At 41.6% G+C, this 21,503-nt stretch overlaps 1 protein-coding gene across 1 annotated transcript in view; it reads left to right on the forward strand.

Moving 5' to 3' along the window:
* Nucleotides 1–6,220: 6,220 nt before the first annotated feature.
* Nucleotides 6,221–21,503, forward strand: part of LOC139158455 (transducin-like enhancer protein 2) — a 78,581-nt gene continuing 63,298 nt past the window's right edge. The window contains exon 1 of the mRNA XM_070735798.1: nt 6,221–6,726. Within this exon, the coding sequence (XP_070591899.1) occupies nt 6,700–6,726 (27 nt within the window). The 5' untranslated portion in view covers nt 6,221–6,699. The remainder of the gene's footprint in view (nt 6,727–21,503) is intronic.

Genomic DNA, 21,503 nt, shown 5'->3' on the forward strand with positions numbered 1-21,503 from the left:
ACTACCTTCAGGTCGGGCTTACCCAGGGATGAAATACCTCCAATTCGCTCGTGCCTGGTGGTTGTCAGAGAGCCGGTTCCAAAGGCAGCATGAAGCTCTTTCCACCTGCCTGGATGCCGCCATTTGGATTCTTTTACCTTCTGGCCATGCACAAAGTGTAAAGGAACCCAAAGGGTGACATCGGGGTGGGCGGAGCATTGTGTTGCCCTTTATTTAATTTATTTATTTATTTAATTAATTTATATTTATTTATTTATTTATTTAATTATTTAATTATTTATTTAATTATTTATTTATTTATCAGATTTGTATGCCGCCCCTCTCCGTAGACTCGGGGCGGCTAACAACAATAATAATACAACGTAAACAAATCTAATATTTAAGTTAATTGTAAAAACCCCAATTTAAGAAACCAATCATACATACTGACATACCATGCATAAATTTTATAAGCGTGGGGGGAAGGGAATATCTCAATTCCCCCATGCCTGATGACAGAGGTGGGTTTTAAGGAGCTTACGAAAGGCAAGAAGGGTAGGGGTAACTCTGATATCTGGGGGGAGTTGGTTCCAAAGGGTCGGGGCCGCCACAGAGAAGGGATCCCACCAAACGGCATTGTTTAGTTGACGGGACCCGGAGAAGGCCCACTCTGTGAGACCTAACTGGTCACTGGGATTCGTGCGGCAGAAGGCGGTCCCAGAGATAATCTGGTCCGGTGCCATGAAGGGCTTTATAGGTCATAACCAACACTTTGAATTGTGACCGGAAACTGATCGGCAACCAATGCAGACTGCGGAGTGTTGGTGTAACATGGGCATATTTGGGGAAGTTTAGTTTAGTTTATTTAGATTTGTATGCCGCCCCTCTCCGAAGACTCGGGGCGGCTAACAACAATAAAAAAACCAATGTAACAAATCTAATATTAAAAAGTAATCTAAAAAACCCCAATCATGGGAAGCCCATGACTGTTCTTGCAGCTGCATTCTGCACGATCTGAAGTTTCCGAACACTTTTCAAAGGTAGCCCCATGTAGAGAGCGTTACAATAGTTGAACCTCAAGGTGATGAGGGCATGAGTGACTGTGAGCAGTGACTCCCGGTCCAGATAAGGCCGCAACTGGTGCACCTGGCGAACCTGGGCAAACGCCCCCCCTTGCCACAGACTTTGCGACCGTCTCTCCAATGACTGACAGGCACAAGCAAACTGGGAGCGTTTCACCCCTGGGCTTGCTTGCTTATTTATTTACTTATTATTTATTTATTTATTTGTTTGTTTGCTTATTTATTTATTTGTTTGTTTGCTTATTTATTTATTTTCTATGCCGCCCAATCCCGAAGGACTCATAACCTATCCCCAAAGCAGGGTCAAAAAGTCCAAAGCCAGCCTAAAGCATTTCCTTCAGGATCATTCAAAGCATGGGATCAGGATTCGAATCCAAATCTCCCCAGCCTTAGGAGCACAGCCCTCTGTCAAAACCATTGATGGTCCTTCCTGGAGATTGTCTCTCAGGGTCTCCCGCTGCCCCACCTCTAACCACTACTCCACTGAGCCCTGTGTGGCCGAGAGCCTGTAATTACGTTAAAAAAGGACGTTGAGACTCTAGAAAGAGGGCAGAGAAGAGCGACAAAGATGATTACGGGACTGGAGGCTAAAACCTATGAAGAAACGTTTGCAGGAACTGGGCATGGCTAGTTTCATGAAAAGAAGGATGAGGGGTGACACAGTATCTGAGGAGCTGACACAAAGAAGGGGGGGGTCCACCTATTCTCCAAAGCACCTGAAGCAGGAGAAAAGCAATGGATGGAAACTAATGAAGGAGAGACCCAATCTAGAACTAAGGAGAACTTTCCTGACAGTTAGAACAATTTATCAGTGGAACAGCTTGCCTCCAGAGGTTGTGAATGCTCCAACACTGGAAGATTTTAAGAAGATGTTGGATAACCATCTGTCTGAAATGGTATATAAAGTGTTTGCTGCTTGAGCAGCGGGTTGGACTAGATGATCTCCAAGGTTCTGTCTCTTCTCTTCTCCCTTATTCTATATTCTATTCTATCCCTCTCCCTCTCTCTTCTCTTCTCCCTTATTCTATATTCTATTCTATTCTAATCTATCCCTATCCCTCTTCTTCTCTTCTCCCTTATTCTATATTCTATTCTATTCTATTCCATTCTATCCCTCTTCTTCTCTTCTCTTCTCTTCTCCCTTATTCTATATTCTATTCTATTCTATCCCTCTCCCTCTCTCTTCTCTTCTCCCTTATTCTATATTCTGTTCTATCCCTCTCCCTCTCTCTTCTCTTCTCCCTTATTCTATATTCTGTTCTATCCCTCTCCCTCTCTCTTCTCTTCTCCCTTATTCTATATTCTGTTCTATCCCTCTCCCTCTCTCTTCTCTTCTCCCTTATTCTATATTCTGTTCTATCCCTCTCCCTCTCTCTTCTCTTCTCCCTTATTCTATATTCTATTCTATTCTATCCCTCTCCCTCTCTCTTCTCTTCTCCCTTATTCTATATTCTATTCTATCCCTCTCCCTCTCTCTTCTCTTCTCCCTTATTCTATATTCTATTCTATTCTATCCCTCTCCCTCTCTCTTCTCTTCTCCCTTATTCTATATTCTATTCTATCCCTCTCCCTCTCTCTTCTCTTCTCCCTTATTCTATATTCTATTCTATTCTATCCCTCTCTCTTCTCTTCTCCCTTATTCTATATTCTATTCTATCCCTCTCCCTCTCTCTTCTCTTCTCCCTTATTCTATATTCTGTTCTATCCCTCTCCCTCTCTCTTCTCTTCTCCCTTATTCTATATTCTATTCTATTCTATCCCTCTCCCTCTCTCTTCTCTTCTCCCTTATTCTATATTCTATTCTATCCCTCTCCCTCTCTCTTCTCTTCTCCCTTATTCTATATTCTGTTCTATCCCTCTCCCTCTCTCTTCTCTTCTCCCTTATTCTATATTCTGTTCTATCCCTCTCCCTCTCTCTTCTCTTCTCCCTTATTCTATATTCTATTCTATCCCTCTCCCTCTCTCTTCTCTTCTCCCTTATTCTATATTCTGTTCTATCCCTCTCCCTCTCTCTTCTCTTCTCCCTTATTCTATATTCTGTTCTATCCCTCTCCCTCTCTCTTCTCTTCTCCCTTATTCTATATTCTATTCTATTCTATCCCTCTCCCTCTCTCTTCTCTTCTCCCTTATTCTATATTCTATTCTATCCCTCTCCCTCTCTCTTCTCTTCTCCCTTATTCTATATTCTATTCTATTCTATCCCTCTCTCTTCTCTTCTCCCTTATTCTATATTCTATTCTATCCCTCTCCCTCTCTCTTCTCTTCTCCCTTATTCTATATTCTATTCTATCCCTCTCCCTCTCTCTTCTCTTCTCCCTTATTCTATATTCTATTCTATCCCTCTCCCTCTCTCTTCTCTTCTCCCTTATTCTATATTCTATTCTATCCCTCTCCCTCTCTCTTCTCTTCTCCCTTATTCTATATTCTATTCTATCCCTCTCCCTCTCTCTTCTCTTCTCCCTTATTCTATATTCTATTCTATCCCTCTCCCTCTCTCTTCTCTTCTCCCTTATTCTATATTCTGTTCTATCCCTCTCCCTCTCTCTTCTCTTCTCCCTTATTCTATATTCTATTCTATTCTATCCCTCTCCCTCTCTCTTCTCTTCTCCCTTATTCTATATTCTGTTCTATCCCTCTCCCTCTCTCTTCTCTTCTCCCTTATTCTATATTCTGTTCTATCCCTCTCCCTCTCTCTTCTCTTCTCCCTTATTCTATATTCTATTCTATTCTATCCCTCTCCCTCTCTCTTCTCTTCTCCCTTATTCTATATTCTATTCTATTCTATCCCTCTCCCTCTCTCTTCTCTTCTCCCTTATTCTATATTCTATTCTATCCCTCTCCCTCTCTCTTCTCTTCTCCCTTATTCTATATTCTATTCTATTCTATCCCTCTCCCTCTCTCTTCTCTTCTCCCTTATTCTATATTCTATTCTATCCCTCTCCCTCTCTCTTCTCTTCTCCCTTATTCTATATTCTATTCTATCCCTCTCCCTCTCTCTTCTCTTCTCCCTTATTCTATATTCTATTCTATTCTATCCCTCTCCCTCTCTCTTCTCTTCTCCCTTATTCTATATTCTATTCTATCCCTCTCCCTCTCTCTTCTCTTCTCCCTTATTCTATATTCTATTCTATTCTATCCCTCTCCCTCTCTCTTCTCTTCTCCCTTATTCTATATTCTGTTCTATCCCTCTCCCTCTCTCTTCTCTTATTCTATATTCTATTCTATCCCTATCCATCTTCTTCTCTTCTCTTCTCTTCTCTTCTCCCTTATTCTATATTCAATGCTACCCCTCTCCCTCTCCTCTCCTCTTCTCCCTTATTCTATATTCTATTCTATTCTATCCCTCTCCCTCTCTCTTCTCTTCTCCCTTATTCTATATTCTGTTCTATCCCTCTCCCTCTCCCTCTCTCTTCTCTTCTCCCTTATTCTATATTCTGTTCTATCCCTCTCCCTCTCTCTTCTCTTCTCCCTTATTCTATATTCTATTCTATTCTATCCCTCTCCCTCTCTCTTCTCTTCTCCCTTATTCTATATTCTATTCTATTCTATCCCTCTCCCTCTCTCTTCTCTTCTCCCTTATTCTATATTCTATTCTATTCTATCCCTCTCCCTCTCCTCTCCTCTTCTCCCTTATTCTATATTCTATTCTATTCTATCCCTCTCCCTCTCTCTTCTCTTCTCCCTTATTCTATATTCTGTTCTATCCCTCTCCCTCTCTCTTCTCTTCTCCCTTATTCTATATTCTATTCTATCCCTCTCCCTCTCTCTTCTCTTCTCCCTTATTCTATATTCTATTCTATTCTATCCCTCTCCCTCTCTCTTCTCTTCTCCCTTATTCTATATTCTGTTCTATCCCTCTCCCTCTCTCTTCTCTTCTCCCTTATTCTATATTCTATTCTATTCTATCCCTCTCCCTCTCTCTTCTCTTCTCCCTTATTCTATATTCTGTTCTATCCCTCTCCCTCTCTCTTCTCTTCTCCCTTATTCTATATTCTATTCTATTCTATCCCTCTCCCTCTCTCTTCTCTTCTCCCTTATTCTATATTCTGTTCTATCCCTCTCCCTCTCTCTTCTCTTCTCCCTTATTCTATATTCTATTCTATTCTAATCTATCCCTCTTCTTCTCTTCTCCCTTATTCTATATTCTATTCTATTCTATCCCTCTCCCTCTCTCTTCTCTTCTCCCTTATTCTATATTCTGTTCTATCCCTCTCCCTCTCTCTTCTCTTCTCCCTTATTCTATATTCTATTCTATCCCTCTCCCTCTCTCTTCTCTTCTCCCTTATTCTATATTCTATTCTATTCTATCCCTCTCCCTCTCTCTTCTCTTCTCCCTTATTCTATATTCTGTTCTATCCCTCTCCCTCTCTCTTCTCTTCTCCCTTATTCTATATTCTATTCTATTCTATCCCTCTCCCTCTCTCTTCTCTTCTCCCTTATTCTATATTCTGTTCTATCCCTCTCCCTCTCTCTTCTCTTCTCCCTTATTCTATATTCTATTCTATTCTATCCCTATCCCTCTTCTTCTCTTCTCCCTTATTCTATATTCTATTCTATTCTATTCCATTCTATCCCTCTTCTTCTCTTCTCTTCTCTTCTCCCTTATTCTATATTCTATTCTATTCTAATCTATCCCTATCCCTCTTCTTCTCTTCTCCCTTATTCTATATTCTATTCTATTCTATTCCATTCTATCCCTCTTCTTCTCTTCTCTTCTCTTCTCCCTTATTCTATATTCTATTCTATTCTATCCCTCTCCCTCTCTCTTCTCTTCTCCCTTATTCTATATTCTATTCTATTCTATCCCTCTCCCTCTCTCTTCTCTTCTCCCTTATTCTATATTCTATTCTATCCCTCTCCCTCTCTCTTCTCTTATTCTATATTCTATTCTATCCCTATCCATCTTCTTCTCTTCTCTTCTCCCTTATTCTATATTCAATGCTACCCCTCTCCCTCTCCTCTCCTCTTCTCCCTTATTCTATATTCTATTCCATTCTATTCTCATTCCCGTTCATTATACTGTTTCAGAGGATTCCGCGGAGCCGTTCCGAGACCGATCGCTCCCGCAAGAGGATGGAGGTGGAGGGGGGGGGGGGCGGCCGAGATCCACCTTAAACCTTCCGTGCGCGAGATTCCTGCTCTCCCCCCCCTCCCCGCCCCCGAGCAACCTCCCGTCGGGTTGTCAATCGGCAGCGCTGCCCGCACAGGACGGCGTCTAGATTTTTGGCACCGACCTCCGGCGCTTCCACCCGCACGCCCCCCCCCGCCCCCTACCCCGCTTTCCTTGCAGACTCCCAACACATTCACCCCTTCTTTTTTCCAAGGGAGCGCAAAAAATACTCTGCCTGCCTTGCTAAGTGCCCTTTAAGCCATGGGCGTTGGGGAGGGAGGGGGAGCGAGCGAGCCCCCCCCTTCCGCTAGTATTTAACACGCTTCTCCTTTGAACCGCGTGTGCAAATGCTTTTTTTCCCCTCCTCCTCCTCTTCTTCTTTCTTTTTCTTTCTTTCTCCCTCTTTCTGCTTTTCATTTTTTTTTAATCCAGAAATTTTTCAATAAAGAAGGGCATGGCAAAACCTTGCTGAAATTTTAAACCCACACCCCAATATCTTTGAGGAGGGGGCGGTATCCTCCCCCCAGGATGTATTCTCAAGGACGGCCACAACCTGTAAGTATCCTCTTTGTTGGGGTGGAAGGGTGTGTGTGTGTGTGCGTGAGTTGCTTGGAGCAGTGTTTCCCAACCTTGCCAAATTGAAGATATTTGGACTTCAACTCCCGAATGTTGGCTGGGGAATTCTGGGAGTTGAAGTCCAGATATTTTCAAGTTGCCAAGGTTGGGAAACACTGGCTTGGAGGGAGCTGCTGGAGGGGTCATATCTTGAGGACTTTGGGGAGGGGGGCTGAAAATGGGGTGTAGTTATGTAAGGTGGAGGTCAGGCTTGGGGAGGGGGGAATGAAAGTGTTGGGTTGCCCCCTCTACCATGTCTCTGCTTGCTTACTCAAAGTAGCCAGCTTCCCCTTCCTTCTCAAACAAGTGTTAAAATACACTACAACAAGGGTCCCCAACCTTGGAGCAAAGCTGGTTGAGGAATTCTGAGTGTTGAAGTCCATGAGTCTTCAAGTTGCCAAAGTTGGCTTGAGAATTCTGGGAGTTGAAGTCCATGAGTCTTCAAGTTGCCAAGGTTGGCTTGAAGAATTCTGGGAGTTGAAGTCCATGTCTTCAAATTGCCAAAGTTGGCTTGAGGAAATCTGGGAATTGAAGTCCATGTCTTCAAATTGCCAAAGTTGGCTTGAGGAAATCTGGGAATTGAAGTCCATGAGTCTTCAAGTTGCCAAGGTTGGCTTGAGAATTTAGGGAGTTGAAGTCCATGAGTCTTCAAGTTGCCAATGTTGGCTTGAGGAATTGTGGGAGTTGAAGTCCATGTCTTCAAATTGCCAAAGTTGGCTTGAGGAAATCTGGGAATTGAAGTCCATGAGTCTTCAAGTTGCCAAGGTTGGCTTGAGAATTTAGGGAGTTGAAGTCCATGAGTCTTCAAGTTGCCAATGTTGGCTTGAGGAATTGTGGGAGTTGAAGTCCATGTCTTCAAATTGCCAAAGTTGGCTTGAGGAAATCTGGGAATTGAAGCCCATGAGTCTTCAAGTTGCCAAGGTTGGCTTGAGAATTTAGGGAGTTGAAGTCCACAAGTCTTCAAGTTGCCAAGGTTGGCTTGAGAATTATGGGAGTTGAAGTCCATGAGTCTTCAAGTTGCCAAAGTTGGCTTGAAGAATTCTGGGAGTTGAAGTCCATGAGTCTTCAAGTTGCCAATGTTGGCTTGAGGAATTGTGGGAGTTGAAGTCCATGTCTTCAAATTGCCAAAGTTGGCTTGAGGAAATCTGGGAATTGAAGTCCATGAGTCTTCAAGTTGCCAAGGTTGGCTTGAGAATTTAGGGAGTTGAAGTCCATGAGTCTTCAAGTTGCCAATGTTGGCTTGAGGAATTGTGGGAGTTGAAGTCCATGTCTTCAAATTGCCAAAGTTGGCTTGAGGAAATCTGGGAATTGAAGCCCATGAGTCTTCAAGTTGCCAAGGTTGGCTTGAGAATTTAGGGAGTTGAAGTCCACAAGTCTTCAAGTTGCCAAGGTTGGCTTGAGAATTATGGGAGTTGAAGTCCATGAGTCTTCAAGTTGCCAAAGTTGGCTTGAAGAATTCTGGGAGTTGAAGTCCATGAGTCTTCAAGTTGCCAATGTTGGCTTGAGGAATTGTGGGAGTTGAAGTCCATGTCTTCAAATTGCCAAAGTTGGCTTGAGGAAATCTGGGAATTGAAGCCCATGAGTCTTCAAGTTGCCAAGGTTGGCTTGAGAATTTAGGGAGTTGAAGTCCACAAGTCTTCAAGTTGCCAATGTTGGCTTGAGAATTCTGGCAGTTGAAGTCCACAAGCCTTCAAGTTGCCAATGTTGGCTTGAAGAATTTAGGGAGTTGAAGTCCACAAGTCTTCAAGTTGCTAAGGTTGGCTTGAGAATTCTGGGAGTTGAAGTCCATGAATCTTCAAGTTGCCAATGTTGGCTTGAGATATTCTGGGAACTGAAGTCCACAAGTCTTCAAATTGCCAAGGTTGGAGATTCCTGCACTACAGGTTGTCCTGAATGTACAACCAATTGTTTAGTCACAGTTCAAAGTTACACCAGCAATGGGGAAGTTGATATATCCTTAGCTGTTCCAGTTTATGTATGGTTTGTTTGAGTTGTAGGATTGTTTTTTATAAGGGTTTTAAAAAATTGTTTTTAATATAGTATTGGATTTGTATACTGTACTATGTATTGCTTGTTGTGAGCCGCTCTGAGTCCCCGGAGAGGGGCGGCATACAAATCTAATAAATAAAATAATAATAATACTAATAATACTAATACTACTAAGAATAATAATAATAATAATAATAATATATTATTATTATTATTATTATTATTATTATTATTATTATTATTATTATTATTAAAAAGTGACTTAGAACTGAATTTCCCACTTAAGACTGTTGTAGCATCCCCACAAATTCAGACGCTTGGCAACTGACTCATTTTATGACGGTTGTGATGTCCCGGTGTCCCACTTTTTGCAACCTTCGGACAAGCAGAAGTCGGGTGGGTAGGGTGGGGTAAACCAGCTTCACTTTACAACCGGGTAAAGTGATTCGCTTAACAACGGTGGCTAGAAAGGTCATAGAATGGGACAAAACTCACGGGACAGATGTCTCGCTTAGCCACAGTACGTTGGGCTCTCATGGTCATAATTCGATGTAAATATAAGTCCTGCATTTGCAAGTCAAAATGAATTTCTCTCCCGGAAGTGGATTTCCAGGTAAGTATGGGGGAAAACCTGGCTGGATTCTAGAATTCGGCAAAAATAGGAGCCAGCATTTTTCTTGCCTCTCCTTGCTAAAGTTCAGCTTTTCCTGCTCGGTTGAGTAATTAATCCTTTATGATTAATTACAAGTCCTTCTGGGTACCGGTTTATTTGTATAACCTTTTTGAACCCAAAAGGTCACTGCCCCGGTGGGGAGAGGCTGCCATTTGTTAAAACCATATTATTTTTTAAAGGAAAAGGTTTTAAAGGAAAAAAAGGACCCTATCCTGTTTGACCAAAGAGCCCGCTTCTGTTTTTGTGGGTACCGGGTTCAGATCTATCTATCTATCTATCTATCTATCTATCTATCTATCTATCTATCTATCTATCTATCTATCTATCTATCTATCTATCTATGATTTGATTTGATTTGTATGCTGCCCCTCTCCGCAGACTTGGGGCGGCTAACAACAACAATAAAACAACATGAAACAAATCTAATATTAAAAATGACTAAAAACCCTTATTAAAACCAAACATACATACAAACATACCATGCATAAATTGTATAGGCCTGAGAGGGGGAAGGAATATCTCAGTTCCCCCATGCCTGACGACAAAGGTGGGTTTTAAGGAGTTTACAAAAGGCAAGGAGGGTGGGGGCAATTCTAATCTCTAGGGGGAGCTGGTTCCAGAGGGTCGGGGGCGCCACAGAGAAGGCTCTTCCCCTGGGTCTGCACAGGTGATAGGACCCTGACCTTGGATTGAATGCAACAAAGGCAGTAGTTGCACTTATTCACACGACACGTCAAGCTACATGTCAACATACATGGCATCGGGCCAGATTACTTGCAGGACCCCAATCTGCTGTATGAGTCCCAGAGACCAGTTAGGTCCCACAGAGTCGGCCTTCTCCAGGTCCTGTCAACTAGACAAAGTCGTTTGGCGGGACCTACAAGAAGAGCCTTCTCTGTGGGGGCCCCAGCCCTCTGGAACCAGCTCCTCCCGGAGATCCATACTGCCCCCATCCTCCTCGCCTTTCATAAGAGTCTTAAGACTCATCTAAGTCGCCAGGCTTGGGGCAGTTAGGTTTCAGCCACCTCGCCAACAAAATGAGATATCCCAGCGACCAGTTAGGTCCCACAGAGTGGCCCTTCTCCGGGTCCCGTCAACTAAACAATGTCATTTGGCAGGACCCAGGGGAAGAGCCCTCTGGAGCCAACTCCCCCCAGAGATTAGAATAGCCCCCACCCTCCTTGCCTTTCGTAAGCTCCTTAAAACCCACCTCTGCCGTCAGGCATGGGGGAACTGAGATATTCTTTCCCCCAAGGCTGCTGCAATGTATGCATGGTATGTTTGTATGTATGATTGGTTTTTATAATAAGGGTTTTTAGCTGTTTTAGTATTGGATTGCTGCATGTTGTTTTTACCACTGTTGTTAGCCGCCCCGAGTCCACGGAGAGGGGCGGCATACAAATCCAATAAACAAACAAATAAATAAATATATGTTGTATGATTGAAGGGGTATGATTGTTTTTAAATATTGGATTTTTAGATTGTAATTTTAAATTTCATTAGATCTATTGTTGTACTGTATTGTTATATATGCTGTGAGCTGCCGCAAGTCTTCGGAGAAGGGCGGCATACAAATCTAATAAATAAATAAATAAACCAACCCACCCACCCACCCTGGTCAGGGGGAAGCCCTAACAGATAGAAACATAGAAGACTGACGGCATGCTTGTATGCTTGTATGTATGATTGGTTCTTTAAATTGGGGTTTTTTAGATTATTTTTAATATTAGATTTGTTTACATTGTCTTTTTTATTGTTGTTAGCCACTCCAAGTCTCCGGAGAGGGGCGGCATGCAAATCTAATAAATAAATAAATTCCAAATGTGGTCTCACCAACGCTCTATATAGCCAGCACTCCATATAGATGCATTGACAGAACCCAGTTCAGAATAAAATAAGTAACAATAGTTAACTAGGTTAATTGTGGTTTGCATTTGTGGGATGCGCCTTTGGGGGAACGACAAAACAACAAGATTATTATTATATGCTGTTTTATTATTGCTGTTAGCTGCCCCGAGTCTCCAGAGAGGGGCGGCATACAAATCCAATAAATAAGTAAGTAAGTAAGTAAGTAAGTAAGTAAGTAAGTAAGTAAGTAAGTAAGTAAGTAAGTAAGTAAGTAAAGAAAGAAAGAAAGAAAGAAAGAAAGAAAGAAAGAAAGAAAGAAAGAAAGAAAGAAAGAAAGAAAGAAAGTTTGAGAAGGTTGGGTGAACTTGGTCCGCTTGGTGCAGGGGTCCTTGTGAACCCTAAAACTGAAGTATAGATAGTTGTTAGCATATAGCAATAGTATTTAGACTTATATACCGCTTCATAGTGCTTTTACAGCCCTCTGTAAGCGGTTTACAGAATCAGCATATTGCCCCCAACAACCTGTGTCCTCATTTTTACCCACCTTGGAAGGAGGGAAGGCTGAGTCAACCTCTAGCCGGTAGTGGGATTTGAACCGCTGAACTACAGCTAGCAGTTAGCTGAAATAGCCTGCAATGCTGCACACTCTAACCACTGTGCCATCCTGGCTCAGTGACCACAACTGAGACCAAAATTGATGTTGCTATTTTGCTTAAGTGAGTTTTGCCTTCTTTTATGGCATTTCTTGCTGCTATTGTTAAAGCAAATCCCTGCAGTTGTTAACATTGTTGTAACACAATTGTTAAGCGAATCCTGTTGGTTTTGCTTGTCCGGAAGTTGCAAAAGGGGATCATGATGTGACCCCCTGAGACGCTTCAACTTGATGTAAATGTGAGTCAAGTTTCCAAGCACATGAGTGTCAATCACCTCACCATTGGGATGTTGCAACTGGTTGTAAAGTGTGAAAAACTATCATAAAGCCTTCTCTGTGGCGGCCCCTATCTTCTGCAACCAACTCCCCCCAGAGATTAGAATTGCCCCCACCCTCCTTGCCTTTCGTAAGCTGCTTAAAACCCACCTCTGCCGCCAGGCATGGGGGAATTAAGATCCTCTTTTCCCCTAGGCCTTTACAATTCTATGCATGGTATGTCTGTATGTATGTTTGGTTTTTATATTAATGGGTTTTTAACTGTTTTTTAGTATTGGATTATTGTTATATGCTGTTTTATTACTGTTGTTAGCCGCCCCGAGTCTGCGGAGAGGGGCGGCATACAAATCCAATAAATAAATAAATAAAAAATAAGTAAATAAACAGATAGATAAATAGATAAATAGATAAATAAATAAATAGATAGATAAATAAATAGATAAATAGATAAATAGATAAATAGATAGATAGATAAATAGATAAATAGATAAATAAATAAATAACCCCTCCCCCCCATTGTAACTTGGACTGGTCACTAAATGAGTGGTTGTAAGATGAGGACTTGCCTGTACCGCATAATTAGGTTATTTATTGTGCAAACACAGCCCGGTGAGTGTGCAGCCTCAAAGAGGGCTGGAAACTTCATTCACACAACATGTTCAGCTCAATTTACTTGATTAGACTTGTGGTGGTGGCTGAAACTTGGGAGGTAATTGGCTAATTAGAATTCCCATAACTGTGGCTGTTTCCACCTGCACTATTGTGTAAATAGCAAACCTTAGGAGAACTGGGCCTAGCGTTTCAGCTGGAGAAATATGCAAATGGGGTCGTGTTGGTCTTTAAAGGTAACCCCTGACTACAGGGGCATTAGTTCTAGAATTAGAGAAGAAGAGAGACACATACCAGTTGCAAGCCTGTTTATAAATGAAGATTGCAATATCCAGAAGTTTTAAAATTTATTAAAAACTACTAAAATTAATTAAGCTTTTGTTAGTCCTCTACTAATATCGTCAGAGTGTTAAAATTCCCATTGAAGACAAAATAAAAATAAAGAGAACATTTAAACAACAGAGTATAACTCCAGGTAAATCAAACTTCTGTGAAATCAAACTGTAGACCTAGGAAGCAACCCTGATTGACAGTCAATTTCACCTGCTGTTGTGCACATTCAACTTTGTACAGAACTAAGTATTCAGTGAGAATATTTCATTCATTCAGATCTAGGATGGGTTCTTTGAGTCTTCCCTTTATTTTTTATATGCATGTATGTATGTATGTATATACAGTGGTACCTCTACCTAAGAACTCCTCTACCTACAAACTTTTCTAGATAACAACCAGGTGTTCAAGATTTTTTGTCTCTTCTCAAGAACCATTTTCCACTTACAAACCCGAGCCTCCGAAACTGTAACCAGAAAAGGCAGGGAGAAGCCTCCGTGGGGCCTCTCTAGGAATCGCCTGGGAGGAAACAGGGCCAAGAAAGGCGGGGAGAAGCCTCTGTGGGGCCTCTAGGAATCTCCTGAGAGGGAACAGGGCCAGGACAGACAGGGAGAAGCCTCTGTGGGGCCTCTCTAGGAATCTCCTGGGAGGAAACAGGGCCGGAAAAGGTGGGGAGAAGCCTTCTTTGGGGCTTTTCTAAGAATCTCCTGGGAGGAAAAAGGTCGGGAAAGGCGGGGTGAAGCCTCCGTGGGGCCTCTCTAGGAATCTCCTGGGAGGAAACAGGGCCGGAAAAGGCAGGGAGAAGCCTCTGTGGGGCCTCTCTAGGAATCTCCTGGGAGGAAAAAGGCCAGAAAAGGCAGGGAGAAGCCTCCGTGGGGCCTCTCTAGGAATCTCCTGGGAAGAAACAGGGCCGGGAAAGGCGGGGAGAAGCCTCCGTGGGGCCTCTCTAGGAATCTCCTGGGAGGAAACAGGGCCAGGAAAGGCGGGGAGAAGCCTCCGTGGGGCCTCTCTAGGAATCTCCTGGGAGGAAACAGGGCCAGAAAAGGCGGGGAGAAGCCTCTGTGGGGCCTCTCTAGGAATCTCCTGGGAAGAAACAGGGCCGGGAAAGGCGGGGAGAAGCCTCTGTGGGGCCTCTCTAGGAATCTCCTGGGAAGAAACAGGGCCGGGAAAGGCGGGGAGAAGCCTCCGTGGGGCCTCTCTAGGAATCTCCTGGGAAGAAACAGGGCCAGGAAAGGCGGGGAGAAGCCTCCGTGGGGCCTCTCTAGGAATCTCCTGGGAGGAAACAGGGCCTCCACCCTCCCTGTGGTTTCTCCTATCACATGCATTATTTGTTTTTACATTGATTTCTATGGGAACAATTGCTTCTTCTTGCAAACTTTCCTACTTAAGAACCTACACATACACACACACAAGCACCAGCCTGAAGAATAGATAGATAGATACACACACCTATATATAAAGTGTGTGTGTGTATGTGTGTGGTGTGTGTGTGTAGATTGTTGTGAGTTCGGGTTTTCCCCCATGTAATATTTTGAGTGTCTTGGCAACATTTCGGTGAAATTACATTCACCATCATCAGGCTGAAGTTATTGGCTTCGTGCTGCTTTGAGTATGGTTTGTTTGCAACTGCCTGTTTATTCCTTATAAATAGTGTGTGGGGGGGGTGGGGGGGGTGGAGTTCTGGTTCAAATCTTGCAAGTAGATTGGGTGGCTGTGTTTTAATGATTTGATTGGTTGATGGAATCACATTTAGTTAGATGATTGACATGGATTGCAATATGGTTCTTGGCTAGGGCTGGCTTCCAAATTTCTGGTAGGCGGGACGTGTCGCCACGTTTATTCATGTTGCGGGGGTGTTTCTATGGCTTCCACAGTTGTTCTTTTGTATAGGTGTCCTGTTTTGGAAAGACAGGGCGCTAAAAAAATTTAGCAAAAAAATTTAGCAAAAAAATTTATATCTCCCTCCCTCCCTTTCTCTCTCTTTCTCTCTCTCTCCCTCCCTCTTTCTCTCTCCCTCCCTCTTTCTCTCCCTCCCTGTTTCTCTCTTCCTTCCTTTCTCTCTCTTTCTCTGTCTCTCCGTCCCATTTTCTTTCTCTCTTCCTTCCTTCCTTTCTCTTTTGTTCTCTCTTTCTCTCTCTCCCTTTCTTTCATTCTTTCTTTCTTTCTTTCTTTCTGTTTCTCTCTTCCTTCCTCTCTTTCTCCCTCTCTTTCTTTCTCTCTCTCTTTCTCTCTCTCTCTCTCCCCTTCTTTCTTTCTTGTTCATCTAGTCTGCCCTTATACTACTTCTTGTATTTTATCTTAGGATGGATATATGTTTATCCCAGGCATGTTTAAATTCAGACTGTGGATTTACTAACCACGTCTGCTGGAATTTGTTCCAAGCATCTACTACGCTTTCAGTCAAATCTTTTCTCACGTTGCTTTTGATCTTTCCCCCAACTAACTTCACATTATGCCCCCTTGTTCTTGTGTTCACTTTCCTATTAAAAACACTCCCCTCCTGAACCTTTTTTAACCCTTTAACCTATTTAAATGTTTCGATCATGTCCCCCCTTTTCCTCCTGTCCTCCAGACTATACAGATTGAGTTCATGAAGTCTTTCCTGATACGTTTTATGCTTAAGACCTTCCACCATTCTTGTAGCCCGTCTTTGGACCCGTTCAATTTTGTCAATATCTTTTTGTAAATGAGATATGTATATCGTATATTGTTTTGATATGATGTGAGGCCGCCCCGAGTCCACGGAGCGGGGCGGCATACAAATCCAATTAATAAAATTATTATTATTATTATTAATAATAATAATAATAATATTAATAAAGTTAAATAAATCGTTTTTTGAACAATTGCATAAAATGATTAGAAAATTCATCTGGACAAAAAAAAAAGGCAAGAATAAAACTAAAAAACTTGCAAGATCACAGATCAAGGGGAGGCTTTGGGCTCCCCAACTTTTATCTTTACTACCAAGCCACTATTTTAACTAAAATTAAAGATTGGATAATATTACAAAATACAAGATTACTTTCACTAGAAGGATTTAACTTACAATCAGGATGGCATACATTCTTAATGGTGGCACCAAATAAAATTCCAAAACACTTTAAAAATCATCATATTAGAAATACAATAATATCGACATGGCAACAGATAAAAAAAAGCTACTACTTAGCAATTCCAAAATGGCTATCCCCCAATGAATCTTTCACGTACCAGACCCCCCTTTCAGTACCAAAAATAATAACTTACTCTAAATTATTAGATCCCAATGATAATATCCTCACTAGACAACAACTACAAGATAATGGAATACCCATAGACTGGTTTACATACATACAAATAAACACAAAATATAAACAACACAAAAGTACATTTGGCTTTCAAAATACAAACCCTATCGATTTAATAATATTTGGACCCAATATAAAAATGATCTCTAAACTATATACCTATTTGTTAAAACAGGATACCATAGAGCAGTGTTTTTCAACCAGTGTGCCGTGGCACACTAGTGTGCCGCGAGACATGGTCAGGTGTGCCGCGAAGCTCAGAGAAAGAAAACAAGAGAGAGAGAGAGAAAGAAAGAGAAAGCAAACAAGAGAGAAAGCAAGCAAGAGAGAGAGAGAAAAGAACAAGAGAGAAAGAGAACAAGAGAGAAAGAAAGCAAGAGAGAGAAAGCAAGAAAACAAGAGAGAGAGCAAGAGAGAGAAAGAGAGGGAGGGAAGGTGGGAGAGAGAAAGACATAGAGGGAGGGAGGGAGAGAGAGAAAGAGAGCAAAAAAGAGGAAAGAAGGAAGAGAGAAAGAGAGGGATGGAGAGAGAGAAAAAAAGAGGGAGAGAAAGAGGGAGAGAGAAATAGAGCGAAAGGGAGGAAGAGAGAATTTTTTGTCCAATTTTTTTTAGCGCCCCCCCCCCACTCAATGTGCCCCATGGTTTTGTAAATGTAAAAAATGTGTCGCGGCTCAAAAAAGGTTGAAAATCACTGCCATAGAGGAACAAGTGAAAGGGTCAATGATTGCATGGACACAAAACTTTGGATACACAATAACACTTACGGAATGGGAAAAAATATACACAATTAACTATAAAATGACGCTGGCTGTCTCCTACAAAGAAAATCTTTACAAAATGATATACAGATGGCACCTTCCACCAGCTAGGCTTTCTAAAATGTACCCAAGCGTATCTTCTTTATGTTGGAAATGTAAAAAAAACCAGGGAACATATTATCATATGTGGTGGACCTGTACATACGCCCAAAAGTTCTGGACACAAATTAAAAGAATAATGGACCAAGTCATATTGACAAAGATCATAATTAAACCAGAGTTATTTCTTCTGGGCATTTTTAGACAGAAATTAAGTAAAGAAGACAGATACCTCACTATTCAAATACTAACGGCCGCTAGACTAACTTATGCACAGCACTGGAAAAAAGAAGACATCCCGACAAATCTAACTATCATTAGTAAAATTATGGAATGCGCAGAACTAACAAAATTAACAATGGAAATTCAAAACAAAAATGATTCAGAGTTCTACAAGGCCTGGGAGAAATGGTTCAGATGGCTATCCAACCCTAAAGATGACAAACCAAAAAATAATCAAAATCGCTTAACATAAACTAAAATTAAGATACGTATAACCAAAAAACGGACCAAAAACAATTCAATCCCTATCTGAGTTCAATCCATTTGATAACTACTAGAAATGTACTAATATCACAACTTACGATAAACTTTCACTAACAAAAACAACAAATATAATTCATCTAAGTCGTCACAACTTAAACGCCTGCTTGGTTGCAGGTAATATTTCTTACTTTCCTATCTCTCTTCTCTTTCTCTTCTCTCCCTCTCCTTTTTTCTCTCTCTTTTTTCTCCCTTTTTATCGTTTATTTTCCCACATTATTGTTGGGTTACCAAATACTACAGCTATAAAATATTTAAAAAAGAACTCTCAATACGAAATATTTACATATGGACAAATATCTGAAATGTATATGCAATAATATATATAAGCTGTGATATAATAATACTGTTTACCCCACTCCCTTCCTACCTTCTTTTTTCTGTATCCCCATTTCCCTTTCCCCCCGTTTTATTCCTTTTTGTATAAATTAATAAAGTATATTTAAAATAATAATAATAATAATAATAATAATAATAATAATAATAATAAATAATGTGCTGGAAAAGGGAGGAAGTTTCTTCTTCTTTGACTGCATTTTTGTGTTCTCTCAACGCGTGCGTTTATTCTTCTGTTAGTTTGCCCAATCTAATGTTTCCAAATGTAAAATAATGCACTTGGGGAAAAGGAATCCTCAATCTGAGTATTGTATTGGCAGTTCTGTGTTAGCAAAAACATCAGAAGATAAGGATTTAGGGGTAGTGATTTCTGACAGTCTCAAAATGGGTGAACAGTGCAGTCAGGCGGTAGGGAAAGCAAGTAGGATGCTTGGCTGCATAGCTAGAGGTATAACAAGCAGGAAGAGGGAGATTGTGATCCCACTGAATAGAGCGCTGGTGAGACCACATTTGGAATACTGTGTCCAGTTCTGGAGACCTCACCTACAAAAAGATATTGACAAAATTGAACGGGTCCAAAGACGGGCTACAAGAATGGTGGAAGGTCTTAAGCATAAAACGTATCAGGAAAGACTTCATGAACTCCATCTGTATAGTCTAGAGGACAGAAGGAAAAGGGGGGACATGATCGAAACATTTAAATACGTTAAAGGGTTAAATAAGGTCCAAGAGGGAAGTCTTTTTAATAGGAAAGTGAAGACAAGAACAAGGGGACACAATCTGAAGTTAGTTGGGGGAAAGATCAAAAGCAACATGAGAAAATATTATTTGACTGAAAGAGTAGTAGATGCTTGGAACAAACTTCCAGCAGACGTGGTAGATAAATCCACAGTAACTGAATTTAAAGATGCCTGGGATAAACATATATCCATCCGAAGATAAAATACAGAAAATAGTATAAGGGCAGACTAGATGGGCCATGAGGTCTTTTTCTGCCGTCAGACTTCTATGTTTCTATGTTTCTATGCGGCTGTGCAGGTTTTGCAGCCTCCGTAATATATATCGTGGTATTTGCACAACTCCCTTACCGACAATTAATTTAACCACGGGTGTTTTCAATTAGTCTGGATTTGCATGACACAGAACTGGGAGCTAAGTTGCCTGGATGGAGGCTCGGCTGACCGTGAGCTCAGAGTTAAAGCAGAATGAGGGGGTCATTATTTAATTTTTATTTATATATACAGAGGCACCTCTACTTAAGAACGGCTGTACTTAAGAACTTTTCTAGATAAGAACCGGGTGTTGAAGATTTTTTTGCCTCTTCTTAAGAAATATTTTCTGCTTAAGAACCCGAACCTGGAAAAATTTCCCAGGAAATTTCAGGGTGGCACAAAGGCCTGGCCAGTTTCCTGCCATTCCCCCTTTAATCCTGGCCATCTTGGGCTTTTCTGGGCTTTTCGGTGGCACTTAAGGAGGCTTTGGCAGCCCAGAGCGAACAAAGCATTTTCCTTTCTCTGGGCACTGGGAATAAACCTCTGCCAGCGCCCAGGGAAAAGAAACGGTCCCTTCGCTCTGGGCAGCCGAGGAGTCACCACAGCAAAGGAAAGGCGCCAGCTACAAAGCGAGCCAGCGACAGGAGAGGGGAGCCCTTCAGCATGAGAAGGAAGGGGAAGCAGGTAGCAGCAGCAGCAGCCAGTGTATGGGAGGCAGTGTAGGGGAGGCAGCCTCGCGCCGGGTGTATTGGAGGCACATAATAATAATAATAATAATAATAATAATAATAATAATAATAATAATAATAATAATAATAATTTATTAGATTTGTATGCCGCCCCTCTCCGAAGACTCGGGGCAGCATACATGCTCCTCCTCACCACCTCAGAGTCCCCCCCCCCACTTTTTAAAACCTTACAAGTTTTGGATTTTTTTGATTCCCCTCCCCTCACCTTCTTCCTTCGGGAGCGACTCTTCTTCTCCTCTTCTTCCTCCTCCTCCTCGCACCCAAATTCCGAGCTTTTATTTCTTTCCTAATGGGTTTGCACACCTTATTTGCTTTTACATTGATTCCTATGGGAAAAATTGCTTCTACAGAACAAATCTAATAGTTAAAAACTGTAACTAAAACCCATTATCTTAAAAACAATCGATACAACACAATCATACCCACTCATAACTTTAATGGTCAGAAAAAGGGGATGCATTAGTTGCCCCATGCCTGGCGACATAGATAGGTCTTCAGGCTCTTTCGAAAGGCGAGGAAGGTGGGAGCAGTTTGAATCTCCGGGGGGAGTTGATTCCAGAGGGCCGGGGCCGCCACAGAGAAGGCTCTTCCCCGAGGCCCCGCCAGACGACATTGTTTGGTCGACGGGACCTGGAGAAGACCAACTCTGTGGGACCTAATCGGCCACTGGGATGTATGCGGCAGAAGGCGGTCCCGTAAGTATTCTGGTCCGATGCCATGTAGGGCTTTATCCTGTTAGAGTTGTGTAGAAAATCAGGAATAGGGGCTCTTCTATAGTCACCCCAGGAGACTCCTGCCCTAAAGTGTTCTCTGTTTTCACAGAGCATCATTGTTGTCTCTTTATTGGAAGTTTTTGGGGGGGTTTTGGCTGAAAAAGTATAAAAACTTGGCTTTTTGCCCAATCCTGGGCAGTGAACTAACAAAAATAACAAACATAATTAAACTAAGTCGTCACAATCCATATACCTGCTAGCTTGCAGGTACTACCCCCCCTCTCTTTTTTCTCTCTTTTCTTTCTTTCTCCTTCTTTCCTTTCCTTCTTTTCTTTTCTATCCCACCTCCAACTACTTTTCCTTTCCACGTCACCCTTGGACTATTAAATACTACAGTTATAAGATTATCCAAATAAGAATATTGAATACAAAATAATTACATATAGACAAATATTTGGAATGTATATACAACAATATATATAAGCTGCTGTATAAAAATACTGTTTACCCCATCCCCCTCCTACTTTTCTTTTTTGTATTCCCATCCCCCCTTTCCCTGTTTTTTTATATAACCTAATAAAGTATATTTTTTTTAAAAAAGAAAAAGAGTCACTGCAATTAAAGTCCCACTCCGCACGGCTGGCTGGGGAATTCTGGGGGTTGAAGTCTACCCATCTTAAAGTTGCCAAGTTTGAAAAATATTGTTTTTAGTGCATCGCATTGGGTGCCTTTTATTTCTCCCTTTTCCAGGTGGATTTAAAACCAGCTTGCAAGCTGTTTGCAAACCCAATGGGGGAAAAAAAAAACCTTTTAAAGATTTTTACCTCCCTTAATTTTAGGTTGCAGCCATTCCTGTCAGC

This window comes from Erythrolamprus reginae, chromosome 1 (genome assembly GCF_031021105.1).
Source record: "Erythrolamprus reginae isolate rEryReg1 chromosome 1, rEryReg1.hap1, whole genome shotgun sequence".
Taxonomy (NCBI): Eukaryota; Metazoa; Chordata; class Lepidosauria; order Squamata; family Dipsadidae; genus Erythrolamprus; species Erythrolamprus reginae.